The sequence below is a fragment of the Marmota flaviventris genome, chromosome 9, assembly GCF_047511675.1.
Source record: "Marmota flaviventris isolate mMarFla1 chromosome 9, mMarFla1.hap1, whole genome shotgun sequence".
Classification (NCBI taxonomy): Eukaryota; Metazoa; Chordata; class Mammalia; order Rodentia; family Sciuridae; genus Marmota; species Marmota flaviventris.
The window spans coordinates 103,518,076-103,545,062 of NC_092506.1; the positions used below are offsets into that span (position 1 = coordinate 103,518,076).

General features: G+C 44.8%; 2 protein-coding genes and 1 long non-coding RNA gene across 10 annotated transcripts; 2 read left to right on the top strand and 1 right to left on the bottom strand.

Moving 5' to 3' along the window:
- Nucleotides 1–4,676: 4,676 nt before the first annotated feature.
- Vps11 (VPS11 core subunit of CORVET and HOPS complexes) lies at nt 4,677–16,418 on the top strand. Of its 7 annotated transcripts, none has more exons than XR_011708609.1 (16): nt 4,677–4,899; nt 6,497–6,645; nt 6,731–6,878; nt 7,412–7,575; nt 8,571–8,818; nt 9,536–9,737; nt 10,430–10,581; nt 11,447–11,633; nt 12,228–12,374; nt 12,489–12,677; nt 12,775–12,936; nt 13,494–13,633; nt 13,720–13,922; nt 14,051–14,222; nt 14,351–14,515; nt 15,581–15,665. XR_011708609.1 is itself a non-coding variant. In XM_027930516.3 (16 exons), the coding sequence occupies exons 1-16, from the start codon at nt 4,713–4,715 to the stop codon at nt 16,101–16,103; spliced, it is 2,739 nt and encodes a 912-aa protein (XP_027786317.2). In that variant the 5' UTR covers nt 4,681–4,712; the 3' UTR covers nt 16,104–16,418. The 7 variants fall into 7 exon arrangements, 4 of the variants coding, with proteins under 4 accessions (XP_027786319.1, XP_027786317.2, XP_027786315.2 ...); XR_011708610.1 differs by having other exon boundaries at nt 4,678–4,899; nt 14,051–14,217; XR_003582062.3 differs by lacking the exons at nt 14,351–14,515; nt 15,581–15,665 and adding exons at nt 15,675–15,803; nt 15,939–16,028 and having other exon boundaries at nt 4,679–4,899.
- A 1,237-nt stretch (nt 16,419–17,655) lies between these two features.
- Nucleotides 17,656–18,703, bottom strand: LOC117794719 (uncharacterized). The gene is made up of 2 exons (XR_004618577.2): nt 18,623–18,703; nt 17,656–17,814 (listed from the first exon to the last, which is right to left on the bottom strand). It is a non-coding gene; the product is annotated as an uncharacterized lncRNA (long non-coding RNA).
- A 60-nt stretch (nt 18,704–18,763) lies between these two features.
- Hmbs (hydroxymethylbilane synthase) lies at nt 18,764–26,764 on the top strand. Of its 2 annotated transcripts, none has more exons than XM_027930615.3 (14): nt 18,764–18,919; nt 21,522–21,575; nt 21,893–21,965; nt 22,327–22,376; nt 22,464–22,519; nt 22,868–22,945; nt 23,142–23,219; nt 23,312–23,387; nt 24,628–24,741; nt 25,419–25,457; nt 25,681–25,800; nt 25,987–26,040; nt 26,160–26,246; nt 26,339–26,764. In XM_027930615.3, the coding sequence occupies exons 1-14, from the start codon at nt 18,878–18,880 to the stop codon at nt 26,510–26,512; spliced, it is 1,095 nt and encodes a 364-aa protein (XP_027786416.1). In that variant the 5' UTR covers nt 18,764–18,877; the 3' UTR covers nt 26,513–26,764. The 2 variants fall into 2 exon arrangements, with proteins under 2 accessions (XP_027786416.1, XP_027786417.1); XM_027930616.3 differs by lacking the exon at nt 18,764–18,919 and adding an exon at nt 21,230–21,345.
- The last annotated feature ends 223 nt before the right edge of the window (nt 26,765–26,987 follow it).

The window sequence follows — 26,987 nt, forward strand, 5'->3', positions numbered from 1 at the left end:
ACCTGAACCTGTAGAGAATGGGGCGCACGGTTGTGGAGACAGTCGGACCTATTTTTCTGGTCAACTGGGGAATCCCGACCTAGCAGTGGGAATGCCTGGCCTCCTCTCCGCAGGGAAGAGGAAGAGGCGCTAGCTTGTGAGTTGGTAGCTTCTGAACTGCCCTAGGCTTTGGCTAAACATCAGAGAATGGCTGCGCTTCAGGATTAGTCATCCCAATCCTCCTCTGCTTCACTGAGGAAACTTAAGCCACAAAAAAGGATGTTCACTGATGGATCGGAGATAAGCAGTGTATTAGTGGCAGAGGTTAGCCTGGACTTTGAGCTGCATTTGTATGAGAATGGATATTTCAAACTGTAAAGCGCTACACACAAAAGACACTTTTATCCAAGGCTATAATTAGTTAAGCATACGTGCACTACCTTCTGTGTATTTCTTTTCCATTAAATCCTGTACGAGCTTCCCCTTCTCTTTAACTTCTTATCATAGAATTAAAACAATCACTCTCCTCTGCTGTTTGGCACTTCTCACTGCCTTCTCTTGCTGCTTTAACCCAGTGGAAATGCTCAGTTCTTGGAGAGAGAATTTCTCTTAAATGTGGATGGAAATCAACTGCCTTTGCTTCTCCCCTTCAGTTGATGCCTGGCCTCACTTTACAGAAGTCAGTCTCTCTCTCTCTCTCTCTCTCTCTCTCTCTCTTTTAATATATTTTTTAGTTGTTGATAGACCTTTATTTGTATGTGGTGCTGAGAATTGAACCCAGTACCTCACACATCCAAGGGAAGAGCTCTACCACTGAGCCACATCCCCAGCCCCAGAATTCTCTCTTGAAAGGCCTGGCTGTCACTACCAGGACCTTGTCAAGCCTGAGTTTGTTTAAGGAACTCATCTATTCCTTTCTCTTCCTTTTTAATGATGCTTAGGAGGGAAAAGAGTGATCATATGTCTATACTTAGAAAAGGAAACATATTGGCAGTACCACAAGAGGTCTGTTGTGCTCCTTTTAAGATAGTTCAGTGGTAAGGTAGTAGAGAAATTGAAATAAAGAGAAGTTTGCTTAAAATCTTGGCACAATTTAATTACATAAACTACACAGAAGTGTTATCTTGGAAAAAAAAAAAAGTCATTCTAGATAAAGCTAAGTCCGCTTGACACCAACCACAATCTCCTACTCTGTCCTTTGGAGGTAACTGCCATTAATACTGTGGTAAGGAATCTTCTAGGCCTTTTCCTCTGAATTTGAGGTTGGGGATGTAAGTAAGTGGCAAAGAGCTAACCTAGCACACGCACAGGCCTAGGGTTTGGTCCTTAGCATCAGAAAAGATTAAAACATTATACAATTATTGTTTGAAAAATTTTTTTAAATTTGGAGTGACTTCCATGTCAGTGTGTGATTCACTCTCATTGTTTTTGCTGTGGAACATTCCATAGCATGGGGTTTGTTTATAATGATGGACATATAAGTTGTCATTCAATTCCATAGAGAAAGATTGTTTCTCAATAATTAACTCTACTTTTTGGGCTGGGGCTATAGCTCAGTGCGCAGAGTACTTGCCTAGCATTTGCAAGGCACTGGGTTCAATCCTCAGCACCACATAAAAATAAACACATAAAACAAAGGCATTCTGCCATCTACAACTACAAAAAAAGTTGTTGTTTTTTTGTTAAATAATTAACTTGGGGCTGGGGATGTGGCTCAAGCAGTAGCGCGATCGCCTGGCATGCTTGGGGTGCTGGGTTCGATCCTCAGCACCACATAAAAAAGTAAAAGATGTTGTGTCCACCGAAAACTAAAAAATAAATATTAAAAAATTCTCTCTCTCAAAAATAATTAACTCTACTTTTGGCCAACTATCTGCTATATTCTTTCCATTCATTTCATTTCAAACAGAGAGCATGCATTTTAACATTTATTGGGCCTCTGTCATTCAATCACTATTCAAGGTGTATATAGATGGGTACAAGCTTGTCCTTATCCTCAGAGAAGTCACAATCTGCCAGGAAAATCTGCTATGAACAAACATTGCACTTACTAAAAACCTATTGGATGATTGCACATTGATAGACTCAGCCTTCCCTGTTCCTAGAAGAGTTCCCACCCGCAGAATACACTTGATGGGAGCAGTCTGGCTACAGTTACAATTCTCAGCTTGGGTACTCTGTCCCCCTGGGAGGTGTAGCAGGTGCAAGTGCTCTGGGGAGTCACCTGTTTTGTTCTCTGATCAGAAAGGATAGAATTTCACAAGAACAAGTTGTGGAACAATGGGAAATTCTTTATGTAAAACTGATTTAGATTGACCTTGGCAGGTGAACTCACTTAATTTTATTGTTTTATTTTGGTACTGGGGATTGACCCCGGGGGTGCTTAACCACTGAGCCACATGCCTAGCCTTTTCTTTTTAAATATATATATTTTATTTAGAGACAGGATCTTGCTGAGTTGCTTAGGGCCTTGCTAAGTTGATGAGGCTGGCTTTTGAACTCGTGATCCTCCTGCCTCCACCTCCTCAGCTGCTGGGATTACAGGTGTGTGCCTCCGTACTTGGCTAACTCCTTGACCAGAATAACTTGTTAATAGTATTTGAGAGCTATATCCTTACATAACATTGCAGAAACCCAAGAAAAAGTTGCTGTCTTTCAGGATACTGACAGAAAAGTAAAATGAACACATCAGCAAAGGCATATGTATATGTTATAAACCATACAAATTACATCATGAGCTGAGGGCAATGTTGATCAGGTAGAGAACATCCTGGATTACAAGAATTTATTTTTATCAATTTACTAATTTATTTTTTGTGGTACTGTGAATTGCCCCTGGCGCACTCCACCACTGAGCTATATGCCAGTCCTTTTTATTTTTTGAGAGGGTCTCCCTAAATTGCTGAGGCTAGCCTCAAACTTGCAATCCTCTTGCCTCAGCCTCCTAAGAGGCTGGGATTACAAGCATTAGCCACTATGCCCAGTGGGTCAGGAGAATTTAAACCAACAAAAATAGTTGTTAGCCAACAAATCTAAGATTTTATCTAAAAATGCATACTATACATACATTTACAAACAGACTGTTAGTAACAGCTTTATTCATAACAATTGAAAACTACCCAAATGCCCATCAATAATCGTTAGAGTCACACATGGCAATTTTACACAGTAGTGAGAATAAGACCATTATATAACACAACTTAAATGAATTCAAACAAAATGGAGTCAATGGAGCCAAAGGATACATACTATATAATTTTACTTACATAAAGTTTAAAAACAGGCAAAACTAAGTTATAGTGAATGGGAAGGTAGCATTTCAAAGAAAGCATTAGGCAAGCTTCTGTGAGAATTCAGTGGGTGGTAGCATGTGTCCTCAATAACACTAGAATAAATAATTCGTATTTAGTCTTGGTGTTATGAAAAAACATTTTCTGCACCATTGTGCCTGGAGGTAATATGAATTTGAATAGGACACAGGGACAGATGAGAGACAGAATTGGGAACATTCCCCAGCTTGCATTGGGGATTGTTGTGTAAAGAAGAGAAAATAAACTGTTATGGTGGTACACACCTGTAATCTCAGCTGCTCAGGAGGCTAATGCAAGAGGATCACAAGTTTGAGGCCAGCTCAGCAATTTAGGGAGACCCTATCTTAAAATTAAAATAAATAAATATGAAACACTGGGGATGTACTTCAGTGGTAAGAGCCCCGGTGTTCAATTCCCAGTACCAAGAAACAATACAAAACAAAAACATGTTTTCAGCCAAATGCAATGGCATAGGTTTGTAACCTCAGCTACCCAGAAAGCTGAGGCAGGGGGATTGCAAGTTCAAGGTCAGTCTGGAAAATTTAGCGGGACACTGTCTCAAATTCAAAGGACCAAGGATGTAGTTCAGTGGTAGAGTGCTTGCCTAACAGGCAATGAGGCCCTGGGTTCAATCCTGAGTGCCACAAAAATAAAAGGAAAAAAAAAAAAAAAAAAAGAACAAGAAACATGTTTTGAGTGTCCATTAGATGCCACATGCTCTGACAGGGGTACACAAAAAGAAGATACTGACTATGGTTTGCAACGTGTGTTTGGTGGCCGATACAAATTTCTATTTCTTCTTTCTTACAGCTGAGAAACTGGTTTCCCATACGTTGCTTCATCGTACCCTAAAATAATCCTGTGAAGTCAAAAGCATAATTCACTTAGTCATGACATTTTTTTAAATTCCTGAGCGCAGGGGCATTTTGTGGAGCAGGAAACTGATGCTCAAAAAAAGTGAAAGGGCCGGTGCGTTGGCGCACGCCTGTAATTCCTGCCACTGGAGAGGCTGAGGCAGGAGGATCGCAAATTTAAGGCTGGCCTCAACGTATGGAGACCCTCAACAACTTAGCGAGATCCTGTCCCCGCCCCCCCCCCAAAAAAAAAAAAGGCTGGGGTGTGGCTCAGCGGTTAAGCGCCTCTGGATTGATTCCCCAGCATCCATCCATCCATCCTTCCATCAACCAATAAATAAATAAATAAATAATGCGAAGGGTTCAGCTCTTAAAATTTTCAACTAGCGCAGTCATAAAATCGGGCAAACTCGCAACCTGCGCAGCAAGCAGCCCCGCCCACTCTCCCAGCAGCCGGAGGCTGTCCTCCAGACTCGGAGGAGCTGAAGCTGCCGGAAGCCGCGGGTCACATGACCAGCTGGTACCGGTCACATGACATAGCTTCTGGAGGCGGGGGCTCTCGGCCAAGATGGCGGCTTACCTGCAGTGGCGGCGCTTCGTTTTTTTCGACAAGGAACTGGTGAAGGAGCCGCTGGGCAATGATGGGGCCGCTCCCGGAACCGCGCCTGCCTCTGGATCTACTGTTTCCAAGTTCCTTTGCCTCCCCCCTGGAATCACTGTCTGCGACTCAGGCAGAGGGAGCTTGGTCTTTGGAGATATCCTTCCTCTCGAGCTCTCTTCCCTTCCCGGATCCCCGAAGAGATCCAGCTGGGATAGAATCTGTCAGAGTGGTTCGTGCTTGGTTCCACTTCCCATTAGATGGCTGCCCAGACCTCTTCTGTGGTCTGAGGGAAGAAGGAAGGAAGTCCATTTTCTAATTTGTCAATCGAGCAGTACTGGGCAAGTCATTTATTTAACCTCTCTGGGCTTCAATTTCCTTATCTGTAAAGGGGTGTGAATGCCAATTTGGCAAGGTTATTTTAAGATCAGTCCCTCAAAATGGATGCAGGTTGCCTTTCAGAGATGAAAATGTAGGCCGGGGTTGTGGCTCAATGGTAGAGCGCTTGCCTAGCGTGCGTGAGGCACTGGATTCGATATCCGGCACCACATAAAAATAAATAAATAAAGTAAAGGTATTGTGTCTATCTACAACTAAAAACAAGAATTTAAAAAAAAGATGAAAACGTAAGGTGTCATCTTCCCTGACTAATATTGTGGAGGAAGCAGTAAATGAGATCAGAGTTTCTTGCTTTTTGCTCTTTAAGTGACAAGTGGGAAAACATTTGAAAATTTTGAAGATGTATGTTCATGTTAGTTGTTGTGTGGGTTCCCATCTAAAAATAAGTACAGTAGACCTCTAGTGGATGCCCGAAGCTCTGAATAGTGCCAAACCCCATAGGTACTATGTTTTTTCCTATCCAGATGTTCCTCAACTTATGATGGGGTTCTCCTTAAGTTGATAGTATTTTAAGTAGGAAATATGTTTAACACACCTAAGCCACAGATTATTATAGTTCATCCACACAGTACATATCAGTAGTATATCAGTTCATCCCTGTGATCCTGTGACTAACAGTATCATATTGATATCATTAGTCCAGGAAAAGATTAAAATTCTAAGTACAGTTGGGCCTAATGGCACATGCCTCTAACCCAATAGCTTGGGAGGCTGAGGCAGGAGGATGGCCAATTCAAAGCCAGCCTCAGCAATTTAGCAAGACCCTGTCTCAAAAATAAAAAGGGTTGGGGATGTGGCTTAGTAGTGAAGCACCCCTGGGTTTAATCCTTGGTTAAAAAAAAAAAAAAATTCTAAGTAAAATTTCTTCTGACTGTATATCACATTCAACGCCATTGTAAATGAAAAATTGGGGGAATAGCTGTGCATACATGCCTATGATGACGTTTAATTTGTAAATTGGGCACAGTAAGAGATTAGCAACCATGCCAGGCATTGTGGCTCATGCCTATAATCCCCGTGGCTCAGGAGGCTGAGTCAGGAGGATCATAAGTTCAAAGCCAGCCTCAGTATCGGTGAGGTGCAAAGCAACTTAGACCCTGTCTCTAAATAAAATACAAAATGTGGCTCAGTGGTTGAGGGCCCCTGAGTTCAATCCCCAGTACCACCCCCCAAAAAAAAGAGAGATTAGTAACCATAACTAATAAAACATAACAATATATTGTAAGAAAAGTTGTATGAATGTGATTTCTCAAAATACTTAATTTCTTATTGCACCACAGTAACTAATGCAAATCTAGACAAGGGGGGACCACTGTATCTTTCCTTGGAAAGGCGGCTCCTTGACTACCCTGCACATATGGAAGGCCAAATATGGTTCTTGCCACGTTCCCTACAGCTTACAGGTTTCCAGGCCTATAAACTACGGGTAACACACCTGTACCAATTGAAGCAGCACAATATTCTAGCATCTGTTGGTGAGGATGAAGAGGGAATCAACCCCCTGGTGAGTCTCAGAATGGGAACAAGAAGATCCAGGAATTTTTGTTTGTTTGTTTTGCTGGAGGGAGACTAGCATTCATACTTCTGAGGTCTGTCCACAGGTAAAGATCTGGAACTTGGAGAAGAGAGATGGTGGCAATCCACTATGCACCCGAATCTTCCCTGCAATCCCAGGAACAGAGCCAACTGTTGTGTCCTGTTTGACTGTCCATGAAAATCTCAACTTTATGGCCATCGGTAAGCAGAAAGAAGGCAAAGCTAACACTTTCAGATTCTTTATAGATTTTCTTCAGAGTTGTTTCCACAGTGATGATGTTTATTGTTTAAATGGGATTATTTCATACCAAACTGAGGCCTTTGAGATACTGAGATTTGGAATGGGAAGCGGTTTAATTTTTTTCTTTGAAAATGAGTCAGTGAGGCCAGGTGTGGTGGCGCACTTGTAATCCCAGTGGTTTGGGAGGTGGAGGCAGGAGGATTGCGAGTTCAAAGCCAGCCTCAGCAATTTGGCGAGGCACTAAGCAACTCAGTGAGACCTTGTCTCTAACAAAAAACAAAATAGGGCTAGGGATGTGGCTCAGTGGTCAAGTGCCCCTGAGTTCAATCCCTGGTACCCCCCAAAAAGAGAAAATGAGTCAGTGAGTACCAAATTCAGGTTAACCATTAGGCAAGTTGGGTATGAGAAAGTTTGTTTCTAATAAGTGCCTCAAAAGATCATTTTCCCTGATCTTTTCAGCCTCACTGAAGTGCTGTTTCCTGCTCTCCTACAGGATTCACAGATGGCAGTGTTACATTGAACAAAGGTGACATCACTCGGGACCGACATAGCAAGACTCAGATTTTGCACAAAGGCAACTATCCTGTTACTGGACTGGCCTTTCGCCAAGCAGGAAAGACCACTCACTTGTTTGTCGTAACAACAGAGAATGTCCAGGTATGACCAAAGCCACTGTTATCAGGGGCAGGCAACAAGGGTTTCTCCATTGCTCAGAAGGTAGGGCAAGGACTGAGTAAGTTCGTTTTCAATACATATTCTTGAATCATTTGCCCAGCTTAATATTTTATTTCTTCACTTGGGAGACTGAGAAGAGCTAGACTTAGAAAAAGAACCCTGGGTTTATAGTGAAAAGACATGATTTTTCCCCCATAATTTGTTAAGTGACATGTGATAAGCAGCTTACCTCTCTGGTTCCTGCTGCTCCTAATTTTAATGGTCTACTCTCCCAGAAATATTCTTGATAAAACAGTAAGATAATTACATATCTCTTTACTTGCATAATTCCTGGGTTATGTAGTGATAATATATGTAGAGGAAGAAAATATGATCTCTGCTTATGTATTTATTTAATAGATGGCTGATAGATAGGCATGTGTATCCACAGGTGAGCACCTATAATCCCAGCCATTTAGGAGACTGAGACAAGAGACTCACAAGTTCAAGGCCAGCCTTGAAAATTTAATGAGACCCTGGCTCAAAAAAAAAAAAAAAAAAAAACAGGCTGGGGTTGTGGCTCAGTGGTAGAGCAGTTGCCTAGCATACGCATGAGGAACTGGATTTTGTTCTCAGTACTGCATGTAAATAAATAAATAAAAATAAAGGTCCATTAACAACTAAAAAAATATAAAAAGTAAAAAGGATGGGATGTAGCTCAGTGGTAAAGTGCCCCTGGGTTTAATTCCCAGTACAGAAGGGGGGAAGAAAAAAGGCTGGGGATGTAGTTCAGTGGCGGAGAGCCTTTGGGTTTGATCCTCAGTACCAGAAAAAAAATTAATAATCATAAATTGGTGATAGTTAAAGCAGAAGGTAGGCAAAGTCTTCAGCTGAGCTGAAAAGAAGTGAGAGTCAGTCTAGAGATAGGAATACTTTTGTGAAGTCTTTGTTGCTACCCCTTTAAAGGGAGATTGTTAACCCTTCCTTTCTTCTGACAGTCCTATATAGTTTCTGGAAAGGACTACCCTCGTGTGGAGTTGGACACCCATGGTTGTGGTCTGCGCTGCTCAGCACTAAGTGACCCTTCTCAGGATCTGCAATTCATTGTGGCTGGTGATGAATGTGTCTACCTTTATCAGCCTGATGAACGTGGGCCCTGCTTTGCCTTTGAGGGCCATAAGCTCATTGCCCATTGGTTTAGAGGCTACCTTGTCATTGTCTCTCGTGACCGGAAGGTTTCTCCCAAGTAAGGATGCCAGGGAGATGGGAAAAGGAGAGGGCTGGACTTCTTCCCCAGAATTAGTCTGATTTTAAAATCCTAATGCCAGGATCCTGCCAATCTCCCTACTTTGGTTTTATGTAGATTGCACTTCCACCTAGATTATTACACATTTTTACTGAAAAATGTATTTTTGTTGCTACATAGCCCTGGTATACTAGAATGCTTCAGAATTTGAGTTGGTATTGTTTTTTTTTTTTTTTTTTTTTATCTTTTAGTCAATATAAGGGATTGGATAGTGGAGGAATTGAAAGGGTTGTGAAGTACAGGACACCGTTTTTTGTTGTTGTTTTCCAGAGCTACCAAAAGGGGGAGGTGGGGTCTTCTGCATGATGTGAGTACACTCTGTTAGATGGTTTGTCTTCATTTAGAACCAAGCAGTGTTTCACATATATCATGCACTGGATGATTATTTTTTAAATGGGTAGGTGTCTAAATGTCCTTAATTTTCTACTCTGATGGCTGAATTAATTATAAGATCTACAGGATGAGAACAGAATTGTATGTTCTCTTTCTGCAGCTACCAGCACAGTGCTGCATATTATAGGATGAACTGCTAGAAGAGCCAAAGGTGATTTATTTTGGGTAGAATGGGCAGCACCAAAGCTGTCGTGGGAAAGGAAAACAAAGGAGAGCTGAGACAGAGGTAATCCAAATACTTGGTTCTTTTTCTTTCCTATGCAGGTCAGAGTTTACCAGCAGGGACTCTCAGAGCTCCGACAAGCAAATTCTCAACATCTATGACCTGTGCAACAAGTTCATAGCCTATAGTGCTGTCTTTGAGGATATAGTGGATGTGCTTGCTGAGTGGGGATCCCTGTACGTGCTGACGCGGGATGGGCGGGTCCACGCACTGCAGGAGAAGGACACACAGACCAAACTGGAGGCAAGGCCACCAGGTTCCCAAAGTTGACATAGGCACTTAGAAGCAGCTGCAAGGACAGGTTTCCTAAGTCACCTGGACCCAGGTGTAGATTGCACTTCCACCTAGATTATTACACATTTTTACTGAAAAATGTATTTTTGCTGCTACATAGCAAAAATTATTTGCTTTGGGTCCCAAATGTGCTTGGTGTCCTCAGGGTATTATGATAAGGTGGATGGCCTGCTAGATATGGTGGCACATGCCTTTAATTGCAGTATCTTAGGAGTCTGAGGAAGGAGGATTGCAAGTTTGAGGCCAGCCTCAACAACTTAATAAGACCCTAAGAAACTTTGTGAAACCCTGTCTCACAATTTAAAAGTAGTGCTGGGAATGTAGCTTAGTGGTAGAGCACCCAGTTTCCATCCTTAGTACCAAAACAAACAAATGAAAAAACAAAGGTAGATGGCCTGGGATGAGGCTTTGGAAGGAAGTGATGTTTGGGATCCTAAGCCTACTCTCAAGGTTCATTTTGTTTGCAGAGGTCCTTATCATTTGAGGTGATGTTGGTCTTGAGAGAATCTGGAAAGTCTTGCTCCATCTAGGATCTAATCAGATTAGGACTCCAGGACTATCTGGCTATATGTTGCGGGCACATTTTGAGGTATCTTCTCAGGACTGCTTCTACCAATTTTATAATTTCTCTCCCCTTCTAGATGCTATTTAAGAAGAATTTATTTGAGATGGCTATTAACCTGGCCAAGAGCCAACATCTGGACAGTGATGGGCTGGCCCAGATCTTCATGCAGTATGGAGACCATCTCTATAGCAAGGGCAACCATGATGGGGCCGTCCAGCAATATATCCGGTCAGTATGGTGGTGATATGGCAAATAGCTCTAAATGCAGATTCAGGCAGCCAGATTGCTGAAACCTGTGCTCAGGGGAGAAGCTTGAACTCAACCAGGAACTATTTGTTTTTTTCTATAGAAACTGTGATGCCTCAAACGAGAGAATAAGAGATCTTATTGGAAATGGAATGTTTAAGGTCAAATATAATAATATGACCAACATGTAGCTAAGCTGATGATTACCTATCATTTTAAACTTTAGGTTGACCTTTGTCAATAACATTCATTTTGACCGGATTCTTTAAAGAAAGAAGGTATTCATCTCTTGCTTCCGTACTTCTTCCAATGGTAATAATTCTTGGAATTTTTGCCTTGATAAGAAGTTTTGGAGCCAGGTGTGGTGGTGTACACCTGTAATCCCAGCAGCTTGGTAGGCTGAGGCAGGAGGATCACAGGTTCAAAGCCAGCTTCAGCAGAAGCAAGGCAGTAAGCAACTCAGTGAGACCCTGTCTTTAAATAAAATGCAAAATAGGGCTGGGGATATGGCTCAGTGGTTGAATGCCCCTGAGTTCAATCCCTGGTAACCCCCCTTAAAAAAAAAAAAAAAGTTTTGAAAAACTATCTAGCCTCATTCCCAACCACTCTTGAATCCCTGTTGTCAACCAAATTTAAGTACCAGTACCCTGGAGCCTCTTGCTACTTAATGTGGTCGGCTGACTAGTAGTACTCAAATACCTAGGACTCTGTCAGAAATGCAAAATCCTAGGACCCACCCAAGACCTACTAAAACAATTTGCATTTTAAGAAGATTTGCAAGTGACTGCTATGCATATTACTTTGAGAAGTATACTGATGCAGATGATGACAATGCACATCTCTCTAGAACCATTGGAAAGTTGGAGCCATCATATGTGATCCGCAAGTTTCTGGATGCTCAGCGCATCCACAACCTGACCGCCTATCTGCAGACCCTGCACCGACAATCTCTGGCCAATGCTGACCATACCACCCTGCTTCTGAACTGCTATACCAAGCTTAAGGACAGCTCAAAGTTGGAGGAGTTCATCAAGGTCCCGGGTGATGTTGGGGGGATGATTCCTAGAGGGCCCCACTGAGCATGAAGTGCCTCTACCAGGGCTTGCTCTTTTTCAACAGCACACAGGGTAAGGGCTGCCCTTATCTGGGAACCAGCACCCTCTATTCTATAAATGGGGAAGAGGAGGAGTTATTCACGGCTAGTTCTTGTTCTTCTCCCCTCTTATTTTTTTTTAAATAATTTTTTAGGTGTTGATGGACCTTTATTTTATTCATTTATTTTTATGTGGTGCTGAGAATCAAACCCAGTGCCTCACAGTTGTGAGGTAAGCACTCTACCACTGAGCCACAACCCCAGTCCATCCCTTCTTATTTTATAATGCAAGAAATTTCCTTAGTATCTAAGCCCAATGGCATTAGGGAAGCCCTGTGTCCCCAGAGATATCCCTCTAATGGTAGGGACAAAGGAAGGCCTCTGGCCATTCATTAAATTCTGAGAGGCTGGCCAGCATGTTTTCAAAGCATTGACTTCATTACTTGAGGAATGTGTCTTATCATAAGATGCCTATTTCCTCTCCCTTCCCTAGTCACCTTTGTGCAAATGATTTTGTCTACTGTCTCCCTGGCAGACAAAGAGCGAGAGTGAAGTCCACTTTGATGTAGAGACAGCCATCAAGGTTCTCCGGCAGGCTGGCTACTACTCCCATGCCCTCTATCTGGCTGAGAACCATGCACATCATGAGTGGTACTTGAAGATCCAGCTAGAGGACATTAAGGTGGGTGAGGCTCTTGATTCAAGCAGAGCCCTGTTCTTTTTTTGAGGACATTCTGGAATGATGAACCTGGTGGGTGAGGCAGGAGTGGGCACTAGTCTGCTGTTTTCTTCACAGAATTATCAGGAAGCCCTTCGCTATATCGGCAAGCTGCCTTTTGAGCAGGCAGAGAGCAACATGAAACGCTATGGCAAAATCCTCATGCACCACATACCAGAGCAGACAACCCATTTGCTAAAGGGACTTTGTACTGACTATCGACCAAGCCCAGAAGGCCGAGGAGACAGGGATGCTCCAGGATGCAGGGTAAAGCCTCAAGGAGAAAAACTTTTGATAGCAGGTATTACCTTAGGGGCCGCCTGGGTACCAAGACCACTTACTCCCCTCTCTCCCTCAATGCTAGGCCAACTCTGAGGAGTTCATCCCCATCTTTGCAAACAACCCAAGAGAGCTGAAAGCCTTTCTAGAGCACATGAGTGAAGTACAGCCAGACTCACCCCAGGGAATCTATGATACCCTCCTTGAGCTACGGCTGCAAAACTGGGCCCATGAAAAGGATCCACAGGTGAGGCTTGGCTACATATGCAAAGGTGTTAGAGAGAAGACAGTTCTTGGGCTGGCGGGTATAGCTCAGTGGTAGAGCATTTGCCTAGTATGTCTGAGGCCCTGGGTTCCCCAGCACTGAAAAACAAAAACAAAGATAGTTGTTTTTTTTTTTTTTTTGGTACTGGGGATTGAACCCAGGGATGCTTAACCACTGAGCCACATCACCAGCCCTTTTTAATTTTTTATTTTGAGACAGGGTCTCATTAAATTGCTTAGGGCCTTGCTAAGTTGCTAAGGCTGGCTTTGAATTTGTGATCCTCCTGCCTCAGCCTCCCAAGTGGTTGGGATTACAGGTGTGTGACACCATGCCCAAGATAGTTCTTGCTGTCTCTATTCTTCCATCCTTGTGGCTGCCTTTTGCTGCTTTCCTTATGCCATTATACCTGGCCCTAGGGCTAAATGGTTTTCAATGAAGAGGAAACTGTACTGAGGGAAGAAGAGAGTCTACTGGCCTATCTCAAGAGACTTTTTGATTTTCCCTTCATGTCCAGCAGCCCTATCCTCCTTCTTCCCTAGATCAAAGAGAAGCTTCATGCAGAGGCCATTTCCCTGCTGAAAAGTGGCCGCTTCTGTGACGTCTTTGACAAGGCGCTGGTCCTGTGCCAGATGCATGACTTCCAGGATGGAGTCCTTTACCTCTATGAACAAGGGAAACTGTAAGATTTGGAGACTCCCAGGGAAAGGAAAATCCAGGTAATTTTCCAGGGACAGTCAGTGAGATGTGCCCTTGCCCCTGCCCTAGGTTCCAGCAAATTATGCACTACCACATGCAGCATGAACAGTACCGGCAGGTGATCGCGGTGTGTGAGCGCCATGGGGAGCAGGACCCCTCATTGTGGGAACAGGCCCTCAGCTACTTTGCCCGCAAGGAAGAGGACTGCAAGGAGTATGTGGCAGCTGTGCTCAAGCATATTGAAAGCAAGAACCTCATGCCACCTCTTCTAGGTACTTGGGAAGACAGGATGGGTGGGCAACAGGCAGCTGACAGGGGCCCTGTAGCATGAGTCCTTCAGCTCTATCCAGAGGGGACTGGTTGGTTCATTGTCTTGTTTCCTCTTGGACCCCAATCTCAGTGGTGCAGACTCTGGCTCACAATTCTACAGCCACCCTATCCGTCATCAGAGACTACCTGGTCCAAAAACTGCAGAAACAGAGCCAGCAGATTGCACAGGATGAGCTGCGGGTACGGCGGTACAGAGAGGAGACCACCCGCATCCGCCAGGAGATCCAGGAGCTCAAGGCAAGGTACCAGCAGCTGGATACATGGAGGGGGGTATAGGGGATAACCAATAACCTTGACCTCACAGGGTGTACTTTTTCCAAACAGAGGATTGTATGGAGTGTTTTCATCCTTTTTTTTTTTTTTGGTGCAGTGCTGGGGATAAAACCCAGGGTCTTGCACATTCCAGGCATATGCTGTATCTACCATTAAGCTACACCACATCCCCTTGAAGATCTATTTTAATGGAGGAATTCCAAAGAATGGTTTATTGTTTAAATCATTATTTATTGGCCTTTGGAGTTAATATTAAATTGAGGCAGGTATTTTTCTTTCTGTTTATGCCTGATTTACCTTCTCTAAACACATTTGTGGTTGGAAGCCATTCTGCAGTAAAAGTCTTGACTTTAGAAAATGCAGAAAGTGCCGGACATGGTAGCACATGCCTGTAATCCCAGCAGCTGGGGAGGCTGAGGCAGGAGGATCATGAGTTCAAAGCCAGTCTCAACAACTTAGCAAGGCCCTAAGCATCTCAGCAAGACCCTCCTCTAAATAAAACATAAAAAAGGGCTGGGGAGGGATGTGGCTCAGTGGTTATGCACCCCTGGGTTCAATCCTCAGTGTGTGTGTGGGGGCGGTGGAATTCAGAAAGTAGGTAATTTAGAATTACTCGTGGTAAGCATTATTCCCAAGTCTTCTCTGCCTTTAACAATGTAAAATATTTTTAGACAAGTTTCTTCATACCACAAATACTTATTGAGCCCCTGTTATGGGCCACACAGACAAGAAGGCCTGCCTTTACAGAGCTCACATCATAGAGGAAGAAACAAACAGTAAGCATCTTAATAGGCAACCTATTATAGTGTGTTGGATTGTGGTAAATTCTAAGAGAAAGTTAACAAGAGCCGGGAACAGGAGTGTATATTTCAAGGTATTTATTTATTTATTATATGAGTACTGGGGATAGAACCCAGGACCTTGTGCATGCTAGCTCTACCACTGAGCTACATCTCCAGCCCCACTACAGCTTTTTATCAAACGTAGTTAGTTTTGCAAAGGTAGGTAAATCACAATTTTAGATTAGGTAGGCCAGAAAGGCCTTATTAAAAGGGTCACATCTGAGTGTTTACCTAAAAGGGAATTTAGTAGTAGTGAAAACTCAAAGCGGTAAAACTATCCCTCTGGGTTACTAGCACTTGCTAAGCCTCCAAGTCCAGGATAGTTGTCCTCATTTGACTCCCTTTAAGTGATAAGAAGAGCAAGCAGGGCTTTTAGTCCTTCATAGGGAACTTTACTTATCCATTCCAGGTGCCTGCTCTCTCAGAGGGGTGCTTGGTCCTGTCCTCATTCTTTGCCACTCATTTCTGTTATCCCTTGCCCATAGTCCAAAGATTTTCCAGAAGACCAAGTGTAGCATCTGTAACAGTGCCTTGGAGTTGCCCTCAGTCCATTTCCTGTGTGGCCATTCCTTCCATCAGCACTGCTTTGAGAGTTACTCTGAAAGTGATGCTGACTGCCCCACCTGCCTCCCTGAAAACCGGAAGGTCATGGATATGATCCGCGCCCAGGAACAGAAACGAGATCTCCACGATCAGTTCCAGCATCAGGTGGGGATGAGTGGCCATGTGGGACAGGGAACTTCCACCAGCACAGAGCCCCCAGAGTCCTGGAGGGCTCATTTTTGTTTTTCTCTTCAGGAAACAAGCACTTTAGTTCTGATTCTTACTTCTCTTTCCCTATAGCTCAAGTGCTCCAACGACAGCTTCTCTGTGATTGCTGACTACTTTGGCCGAGGCGTTTTCAATAAATTGACTCTGCTGACTGACCCTCCCACAGCTAGACTGACCCCTAGCCTGGAAGTGGGGCTGCAGCGGGATCTGCTGATGCACTCCAAGAGGGGAACTTAAGTAGCTCTTGGGAAAGCCTGTGGCATGGTGGATATGGGCCATGGTTGCACAGAAGGGAGGCAGAAGTGCCCACGGCTCCACTCTGATTTGATGCCATTGCCCTCATGATCTGAGGGGACTTTCTTTTCATGCCCCTTTTGCCAGCCTGCTGTCCTTCCTGTTGACTAGCAGAATAGATTAATCCAGACTAATGGGGGAGGGCACCTCAGCAACCTCTGAGTATGGACAATAGCTGCTTTATTCTCTGTTCAAGAGCACCAGGCTGTGCTTGGGTCCCTGCTCTGAGTCTATAAATAAAAGAATATAATGATTTGAGGGTTGAAACATCTTTTTTTGGGAACTTTCTGGATTTTTAACTGTGTATTACGTACTTTCCTCTGTTCTGGAGTCCAGTTCCCTTCCTACAGACTTGGAGATTATGTTGATTCACCCTTATCTCAGCAGTCAGTGGGGCCTGGGGCATTGAGCACAGTTCAACTTACTGTAGAAGCTCTTCAAAAGGCAATAATGTGCTGGCAGGGAGGCATAAAAAAAATCCCAGGAACTCAGGAGGTTGGGGCAGAATTGCAAGTTGAAGGCCCTAAGCAACTTATCCAGAACCTGTCTCAAAATAAAAAGGGCTGGAGATGTAGTTCAGGGGCAAAATGCCCCTGAACTACATCTAGTACCAAAAGGAAAAAAAGGCCTAATGACCAAGTTTCAACTAAGGCACACAAAAGAGCTCTTTTTTGGGGGTGAGGGTGGGGTATTGGGGATTAAAGCCAAGGGCACTCAACCACTGAGCCACATCCTCAGCCCATTTAAAAAAATTTTTTTTTAGTTGTAGGTGGACCCAATACCTTTATTTCTTATTTATTCATATGTGGTGCTGAGGATCGAATTCAGTGCCTCACGCGCATTAGACATGTGCTCTACCGCTGAGCCACAACCCCAGACCCTCTTCAGCCGATTTTTAAAATTGTGAGACAGTGTCTAAGTTGCTTAGGGCCTAGCTAAGTTGCTGAGGCTGGCCTTGGACTTGTGATTCTTCAGCCTCAGCCTCCCAAGTTGCTGGGGTTACAGGTGTGCTAGCCAAACAGCTTGATCTTTAGTCTTGCTGGTCTTCTTAGCTCATGTTTGGGAAAAATACTCAAGCAGGAAGCAGATTCAGAGGAAGCCTTGAGTCCAGCCTGCCTTCATTATATGTAGGCTGGTGTTTTGCTATACTGATACTAGATGATAAACTGGCTAGATGATAAATAGCTTTTTTTTTTTTAATGGTACCAGAAATTTAACCCTATTGAAACATTTTCCCTTTTTGAAGTGGTCAGCTGAAGTTTATGTCAGTGGGTATTCGTTATAAACGAAATTATAAATTTGGGGTACACTTCCTGTCAGACAATTGTTCCGGTGGGGTGTTTAATTGAAGATCTAGTAACATGGCACTGTGATTTAGTAACACTGTGATTTAGGTAGTCTTTAAAAGAGGCAGTACTGCAGCCACAGTGATAGATTTTTGGATCAGTTGAGCTGAGACTGAATCCTAGCTGTGTTGTTTGACTTAGAGCAACTCTTTAAAATTTTATGTATTTACTTTTTTGAGATGGGGTCCTGCTATGTTGCCCAAGCTGGTTTCAAACTTCCAGGTTCAAGTAATCCTCCTGTCAGCTTCTGGAATACTTTCAGAATCTCAGTTTCTTCATCTGTACATTACCTTGTACAGCTTTTTGACCTAAAGAGCAAATAGCTGTCAGGTGGTTAGTACATGGGTGCTTAATCTATTAGTAGTGTTAGTGGGAAAAGCATTTTTTTCTAGTAAGCCCTTTTCCCACCAACATTACTTTTTTTTTTTTTTTAAATAACATCTGGTTTTGTATTATCTTGCAGTCTTTCAAATGTTTATTTTTTAGTTGTAGTTGGATACAATATCTTTATTTTATTTATTTATAAGTGGTGCAGAGGGCCTCACGTGCTAGGCCAGCACTCTACCACTGAGCCACAACCCCAGCCCCTCCCACCAACATTACTTAATGTGGTGTTGACACTCCCCGGTCGTAATTAGGTCTTTAGGCATGACCTTTAATCTCTCTCAACCTGTTTGCTGATTTTAAAGAACAGAAATGATGACTACTTCAGGGTTATAGCAAAGCTAAGTTTAACCAGAGGAAAGGAAGTATCACCTAAACTGTACGAATTGCTTGTGCCACTGCTGGGGAGAGGAAACTATAAATTCTGAATGAGAAGCCTTTGGGAACAGCCCTTTTATCTGTCTATGATAAATGCAGCCCAGCGGGCACGGTAACTTGCTTAAGTACCCGGTATTTAGTCATACTGGACATTTTAGGGTTAACAGATCCTCCCTTTCCTCCTGGGCATGGTTAACTCCTGTTTAATTGGCTATCCTTACGGGGGCGAAAGGCAGTTTATAGGTAAAACTGGGAAGCCTCTCTTAGCCTCTGACCATCAATACTCCTGATTCAGAAAGACGTGGCAGGCCTGGTTCTCAAAATGGAAAGCCCCCGGGGCGAAAGGGAACTCACGCTCCGGGCGAGCCCGCAGAGCAGTGGCGGCGAAGGCGGCTCTGTTGTAATCATTCTAATTCCCCTCCAGAGGAAGGTACCTCCCCTTCGAGGGAAGGCGCCGGACGTGACGCTGAACCTTCAGCAGTCCCGTAGTCAGACCGTGGGACTAGCTCAGGCCCACGTGTCCCCAGTTCCCGCCAGCTCGAGATCCCGGCCTCCACGGACCTCAGGGCACTTTAGGGGCACCACCCGCCCAACTTCCTGAGCGGAGTCATGTCTGGCAACGGTAACGCGGGTAACGCGGCTGCAACGGCGGTGAGTCCTGAGCGGGTGACCGGCAAGACTTGAGGCTTCCGGAAGAGCCATGCAACGATTGGCCCGACGTTGCCATCCTCCTTTGTCTATTGGTTGGAATGGCTTTCCGTCATTTTTTTCCTCTATGTTTTTTTAAAGGGCCAGTAGCTAGGTTAGCTTTTGGAAGAAAAGGGAAAATCAGTGAGGAGTGGGGGAGGGGTTAGGTGTGGAAGTACTGTCAGCCGTGGAACCTTCATCCTTGAGGACTTATCCGTGCTCCTTCCGTCTAGGCCTTGTATATTTGGCTCTAGGGTTAGTAAACTAGCACGGGAGAAGTTCATCTACATAAGCAGCGTTCTTTCATAAGATACAGGCCAGTGGGGCCACCTTGGAAAACATTCGCTTCTGATTCAAAGGAGAGCACGTTCCCAATTCTCCGAACTGCGTATAAATGCCTTGGAAGTAGAGCCTTGTCCCTTTCTGCTTTATAGCAGTCACCCAGCCTCATGAGACTGGGGATTTGTCTTTCCAACCTGGATCTTCCCATTCTTAGCTTGACTGCCGACCCATTCGCTGGTGCACAGGCAGACTACAGAGCCATAGAGGCTACTGCATGCCTGAGATAAGACAGAAGGGGCGGCTGCTTATCTCCTTCTTTCCAGCCTGCGGGTGAGCAATGGGTTTCTTTGCTAGTGCAGACATGCCAGAACACTGAGCTAGAAGGAAAAAGTTGATCTTTCCATTATTAGCTGTGTGATCCTAAGCGAATCATTTCACCTCTCAGTGCCAGCCTTTGCTTTTGTAACATCCTTCGACAATTGCCTGCCCTGTCTACCTAGTAGAATTGTTGTGAAGGCAACAATATGCAAAAGCAATAGAGCTAGCTGTTCATCATGCTGGTCTCAAACTTCTCACCTCCAGCAATCCTCCCACTTTGCCTCCCAAGTGTTGGGACTATCAGTGGGAATCACTGAAACCTGCTCGGTGTGGTTTGGTACTGGAGATTGAACTCAGGGGTTCTTCACCGCTAAGCAAGATCCCCAGTCCTTTTTTATTATTTGTTTTAAGATAGGGTATCGTTAAGTTGCTGAGGGTCTTACTAAGGTGCTGAGGCTGGCCTCAAACTTGCAATGCTCCTGCCTCAGCCTCCTGAGTCTGGGATGACAGACATACTCCAGTGTGCCCAGATGCAAATATGTATTTTTTAATGGAACAATTTGACTTGAATATGTTTTGCAGATTCAGTAACTTGAGGGATTGCTTGAATTTTGCAGCTGGGACCTTAGATTCCTTTTTCTGGGCTTCCTATGGTAGAATTTTAGAGTCCTGTTTCAAGCCCAGCCAAATTTGCAAGGGGCCTTACAGAGATGATTTATTGAAGGAGTGATCATAGTGGAATAGACTTGAGTCCAAGAACACCAAGCTCTTACCTCCTCCAACAATAAAGGCACCAGATGTCTGACTGCAAAAGAACTTCATAGGATGAAGATCCTAGAACAGGGGAAGTTGACGTTTCTACAGTGGCTCCTGTTTGATGTAGAAAGAAATAGAACCTCTGACTCACACTAAAGAACCCAATTTTACCTGCTTGGCACTGAATACCTTCATCCAAGGTGCCTGACAGGAAGAAGTGTGTCCCATTGAGGGTTTTTTTTTTTTTTTGGGGGGGGGGGCAGGGATATGCCAGGGATTGAATTCAGGGGCTCTTGACCACTGAGCCACATCCCCAGCCCTATTTTGTATTTTATTTATTTAGAGACAGGGTCTTACTGAGTTGCTTAGTGCCTCACGTTTGCTGAGGCTGGCTTTGAACTCGTGATCCTCCTGCCTCAGCCTCTTGAGCTGCTAAGAGGCATGTACCACCATACCCAGCCTCCCATTGAGTTTTTGGCTTGAGATCTGACACCCCAACATTTACTTGATGAGACCAGAGGGAGCACTCTTGATGAATGAATGTTAGGCAGTTCAACCTCATAGTCTTATAGATATTGAGGCAGATGTTACATCATCATTTCATAGATGAACAAACAGGCCCTGGTGGGATGGTGCAATGTTACCCAACAAGAGGCTGTACATTAGATCATTTGACCCAAGTCCAGTAGGTGCATTCCAACCAGATTAAGGGACCCTTAGTGTGGCAGCTTCCAGGTAGTTCTCAGCATCTGGTGGCACTGAAGCTTTCTGGAGAACCTGCACTGTGCTGGATCATAAACCTGTACTCCAGTGATGTGTGACTCCAGCTGCCCTGCCCAGCCAACTGTAGGCTCCACCCTCCCTTTGGCCAGGCTGATGGGCCTTATCTCTTTACCCACATGTTTGTGTACAGCACTCCCACTGAGAATTGACTTGGCCAGGGTGGGCTTTGAGTCTCAGTGTCCTGGTTACTGCCACAACAGTAGTAGCAGATCCTACCATTGCTTCCCTCTGGATCCTGAAGAGGGAAGAAGGTACTGAGGAAGGTCAAGGGACTAGTTTTGAAGTATTTTTCCACTCTGAGGCTCAGCCAGCCACACACAGGCCAGAGACTGAGGTTTCTTTCTTCTGAGTTAGTGAGTCTGGTTCTTGGACAAGGAACACAAGGATCAGAGGGGACTGTAACCCAGAGATTTTTTTTTTTCAACAGGAAGAAAACGGCTCAAAGATGAAAGTAATTCGAGTGGGTACCCGTAAGAGCCAGGTAAGTGTGGACATTGGGTGGAGGAGGTTTGTCAGAAAAATTCTGGTGCTCACAGGATGACAAATTGAGGGGGCCAGAGGGTCAGCTCCCAGCATAGAGGAAATGAGGTAGCTGGGGGTTAAATCCTGTGGGGAATGGCAGATTAATTTCTGTAGAAAATTACATCCTGAGCTAGGGTGCAGAGGACTCCCAGGCCAGGCTCTTCTCTTTCCCAGGTGAGAATTCCATTCCCTTTAGGATCTCCCTGACCTTATGAGGATCTGAGCTTGGAGCAGTGGCCAGGGAAGGGCAGGACTAATACAAATCTCTGTCCTCAGCTGGCTCGCATACAGACAGACAGTGTGGTGGCAATGCTGAAAGCGTTATACCCTGGCCTGCAGTTTGAAATCAGTAAGTTTCCTGGAGATGTATGGAAGTTAATGGGAAGCCAGTATTAGTGGAGGGGAAAGCACAGGGTTCCTGGCTTTGCTTATCACCAAAGACTGGCCCCTGTCTCCAAGAACCCCTCTTGGCTTCTCCCAGTTGGAGGGCTGGCTCTCCTCTGAACATCTCTAGCTCCGACTGTCTGGGTTAATTTGGCATTTAATATCTTCTGCCTTGGATTTTTTTGTGAGTGGGTCTGTCTTCCTGTTAGATGGTGGGGAAGGAGCTTATGTGGCTCTGTTCCACTAGGAATTTTAATACAGTACTGGGCAGAGTAGGGGCTCAATAAATGCTGATTAATGATGTGATTGGTTGATTTTCTTCTCAGTTGCTATGTCCACCACAGGGGACAAGATTCTTGATACTGCACTCTCTAAGGTAACAACAACTTCCCTTCATTCCTTATACCCCTTCATTCTTCCTTGCCCTAAAAGATTCACTCTGAGGCTCTCTCTTGCCTGGCAGATTGGAGAGAAGAGCCTGTTTACCAAGGAGCTAGAGTATGCCCTGGAGAAGAATGAGTAAGTGGAGACAGGAGAGCATGGCACAATCTCTTGCTGGGATCCCTGTATGCTACAGATCCAGTGATCAGTAAAGCTGCTAGTGTAGACCAGATAAAATAGGGGACTCATATGTGGGGTTCAGGCTTCTGAAAAGGAGAGTGACCTGGTTTGGAGCCATCTGGCTGCTTGGAATGTAAGAGTGATTGGGAAAATGGGGTAGAAGGTAAGTGGGGAGGAGAGCATATCAAAGGTCCCAAGGCCTGGGGAAGGCCTACTTCCTGAACTACCCTTGGCTCCACTACTGAAGCTGAGGCAGGAGCCAACTGCTTCAGCCCCTTCTCCTCTCCCTGCCTCTAATCTCTCTAGAGTTGACCTGGTCGTTCACTCCCTGAAGGACCTCCCCACTGTGCTGCCTCCTGCCTTCACCATTGGAGCCATCTGCAAGTAAGAGTCCTGGAAGCAAGGGGCCTGAGCAGGGGGTAGACCTCACAGGAGACTTTGCTTTTCCCTCTGGGACTTGGTCCTCTGCTTTGAGTGTGGCAGAAAACTCAGAATATGCCAGTTAGTTAGCTACTGAGAGAATGGAAATGACTCAAATTGAAATTTCTCCTTCATTCCATGATCTTCCTTCCTCCTCCAGGCGGGAAAACCCCTGTGATGCTGTTGTCTTTCACCCAAAATTTGTTGGGAAGACCCTAGAAACCTTGCCAGAAAAGAGGTGAGTGGGGCCTGGATGGTCATCCTGGTGGGAGGAGCAGGAAAGGAACAGTGGCTGCCTAGTGATAAATTTTAAATCCTCTTTCTGAGCAGCACTGTGGGGACCAGCTCCCTGCGGAGAGCAGCTCAGCTGCAGAGAAAGTTTCCACATCTGGAGTTCAAGAGTATTGTATCCTTTAGAAGGAGGGGTCAAGATTCTTGATACTTGAGGAAGAAGATAAGACCTAGATGACCCTGGAAGTCCTGAGAGTGGAAGGGGCTTCTGGTGCAGGTGGCCCATAGGGGCAGCAGGCTGACTGTCTTTCCATCCACCCATTCACCCATCCTTCCATGTATCCATCCATCCATCTGCAATCCTTTAATGTTTTCTTAGCCCAACGTAGATGCCTCACATTGGGGATAATGATGAGTCATATAAACTTTGTCCTTACTTATGTAGAATGAAAAGTTTACATTTTAGTTAGGTCTATAGATAGGCATTGATGATACAAAGTGATAGTGAATAGTGATTGTTTCTGGGGGCATAGAGGTGCTTCCATTTTTACTTTATATATGCTACTATATTATTTTGATTTTTTTTTTTTTACTATGTAGTGGGTTTTGTTTGTTTGTTTTGTATTAGAGATTGAACCCAGGGATACTTAAGTAATTACCCACTGAGCAACATCCCCAGCCTTTTTTTGGGGGGGTACCAGGGATTGAACTCAGGGACACTCAACCATTGAGCCACATCCCCAGCCTTTTTTGTATTTTACTTAGAGACAGGGTCTCACTGAGTTGCTTAGCAACTCGCTTTTACTGAGGCCATCTTTGAATTCGAGATCCTGCTGCCTCAGCCTCCCCAGCCTCTGGGATTACAGGAGTGCGCAACTGTACCCAACATTCTCAGCTCTTTTTATTTTTTGAGGCATGGTCTCACTAAGTTACTAAGACTGTCCTCAATCTTGGAATCCTCTTCTCTCAGCCTCCCAATTTGTTGGGATTACAGGTGTGCACCACCATGCCTGGTGAATATATAGTTTTATAAAACTAATTTAAAAAAACTAATTTTAAAAATGGTATATGCTAAGTGCTTAATGGATAAAAATGGGGATTCTCTGGAAGCATCTAGCTGGAACATCTAAACAGAGACTTAGGGATCATGGAAGGTTTCTCTGGAGTCTTGTAACCTTGGGCAAGTTATTTAACCTTTCTGTATCATTGTCCTCATCTGTATAGTACTGCACATCTACTGCACAGGGCTGTCATGAAAATGAAATGAGCTGATATGGGAAAGCACTTTAGAACAGCATGGTGTTGTAAATGGTAGCTGTTGTCATGAAGCTGAGAGCTAAAAGATGGGTAGATGGAGAAGAAAAGAAACTCCAAATAGCATGTGGCTTCTGTTAGTCCTTAGCATCTCTCCGCAGCGGGGAAACCTCAACACCCGGCTTCGGAAGCTGGATGAACAGCATGAATTCAGTGCCATCATCCTGGCTGTGGCTGGCCTGCAGCGCATGGGCTGGCAGAACCGGGTGGGCCAGGTAGGGGCTTCCAATTTCTCCTCCCTGAGTTCATCTGTTTCTCCTTCCTTCCTGTACCATCTCCTCCTCCTCCTTCTTTCTTTTTTTTTTTTTTTGTACTAGAGATTTAACCCAGGGGCACTTTACAACTGAGCTACATTCTCTTCTCGGCCCTGTTTATTTGGTTGTTGATTTATATTTATTTATTTACCTATTTATTTATTTTGAGGCCGGATCTCACTGAGTTTCTTAGGGCCTCACTAAGTTGCTGAGGCTGGCCTTGAACTTGCACTCCTCCTGTCTCAGCCTCCTGGGCTGCTGGGATTACAGGTGTGTACTGCACTGCCATGCCTGGCTGTACCACCTCCTCCTCCTTTTTTTTTTTTTTTTTTCTTTGTCACTGTAGATGGGCAGTATGCCTTTATTTGTTTCATTTTATATGGTGCTAAGGATTGAACCCAGTGCCTCATAAATGCTAGGTGAGTGCTCTGCCACTGAGCTACAGCCTCAGCCCCACCTGACCTCTAATCTAATGCTGCAAATAGATTCCCAGGATGGGGGAGATTGGAAAACAAAGGCCAGACTCCTGCTTGTGCCTCCTCAGGCTTTCTAGATGTTAATCGAAGTACATCTCATTGCTGGATGCTTTTGGGCATCCCTGACCTCTCCCCACCCTTCTACCTGTTCTACTTCCACAGATCCTACATCCAGAGGAATGCATGTATGCTGTAGGCCAGGTAAGCTTGAGAAGCCACTTGTTAATTTGCTCCCTTCCCTTTGTTCTCAACAAGGAATCTGGTCTCACAACCTACAATATCTGCATTCCTCAAAATAAAATTATCAGGGAGGGGGCCTTGGATTGCTACTGGCCCCAAAGACCCTGGGGAACAGGCAGAAGGGTGGTTCCCATACTTAGCTGCATTAGTTGAGCGAAGATCAAGCTTGATGTGTTTTCATCAGGGGGCCCTGGCTGTGGAAGTCCGAGCCAAGGACCAGGACATCTTGGATCTAGTGGGTGTATTACATGATCCTGAGACTCTGCTTCGCTGCATCGCTGAAAGGGCTTTTCTGAGGCACCTGGTAGGACCTGTGCTTGCCCTGGAGGAGGGGGGTGGGCAGCCAGGATGTGCTGTGTATGTAGTGATCACTCATTCTTGTTGAATGTTGTGAATGTGGAGGATGCAGGTCTTGGCCCAGCAGCCTTTTCAGTTATGTCCTCTGTATCTCTGAGGGCTGTGGTCAAAGCATAGGAACTTTTCATTGCAGGAAGGAGGTTGCAGTGTGCCAGTAGCAGTGCATACAGTGATAAAAGATGGGCAAGTAAGTAGGGGAAAATGGGTGGGAAGACAGGGAAGGACTACGGCATTTCTCCCTATGCATCCTAGGTTTCTAAGCAGTCCTCTCTCGGAATATGCTGAAGCAACCATTTTCTTTCCCAGCTGTACTTGACTGGAGGAGTCTGGAGTCTAGATGGCTCAGATAGCATGCAAGAGACAATGCAGGCTACCATCCATGTCCCCACCCAGGTACCAAGGATGGAGGGTGAGGAGGGAGTAATGAATAATAGTGCATGTAATCTTGTCATTCTCACCAAATCTCACCTCCTTCCTTCATCCAGTATGACGATGGCCCAGAGGATGATCCACAACTGGTAGGCATCACTGCCCGGAACATTCCGAGAGGAGCCCAGCTGGCTGCTGAGAACTTGGGCATCAGCCTGGCCAGCTTGTTGCTGAACAAAGGAGCCAAGAACATCCTGGATGTTGCACGGCAGCTTAATGATGTCCACTAAATGGCCTGTGGGGTTCAAGTGCTTGAATTGCCACTTTCCAGTGCCTATGTCTAGCCTTCAGGACACCTGTGATCAATGGGGAGTGATTACCCCAGACTGAACTGCAGGGTCTGAGACTTCCAAGGACTTGCCTCACCTTGGGGCATTGATGACTGCCTTGCCTTCTGTTAAGTGGGGCGTCATCTCTTTTTAGACATCCAAGCCAGTCTTTGAATGTAACCAACTCTACTAATAAACCAGCTCTGAAAAATGGTTGTTTTGGTGGGGCTGGAGAAAAGAGATAAAGCCCCTCCACCACTCATACCCCCCCCCCCTTTTTTTAACTAGGAATGGAACCCAGAGGCACTTTACCACTGAGCTACATCCCTAGCCCTTTTTGAGACAGGATCTCACTAAACTTAGTGCCTTGCTAAATTAAATTGCTGAGGATGGTCTCAAACTTGTGATCCTCCTGTGTCAGCCCCCAGAGTTGTTG

Excerpts from the sequence above, each read along its gene's own strand:
- Vps11 (XM_027930514.3), top strand. The coding sequence starts at position 4,713 with ATGGCGGCTTACCTGCAGTGGCGGCGCTTCGTTTTTTTCGACAAGGAA. Across the intron at positions 13,923-14,050 it reads CCTCATGCCACCTCTTCTAG|TGGTGCAGACTCTGGCTCAC; the intron begins GTACTTGGGAAG and ends CCCCAATCTCAG. Across the intron at positions 15,804-15,938 it reads ACGATCAGTTCCAGCATCAG|CTCAAGTGCTCCAACGACAG; the intron begins GTGGGGATGAGT and ends CTTTCCCTATAG.
- Hmbs (XM_027930615.3), top strand. The coding sequence starts at position 18,878 with ATGTCTGGCAACGGTAACGCGGGTAACGCGGCTGCAACGGCG. Across the intron at positions 18,920-21,521 it reads GTAACGCGGCTGCAACGGCG|GAAGAAAACGGCTCAAAGAT; the intron begins GTGAGTCCTGAG and ends TTTTTTCAACAG. Across the intron at positions 23,388-24,627 it reads ATCTGGAGTTCAAGAGTATT|CGGGGAAACCTCAACACCCG; the intron begins GTATCCTTTAGA and ends ATCTCTCCGCAG.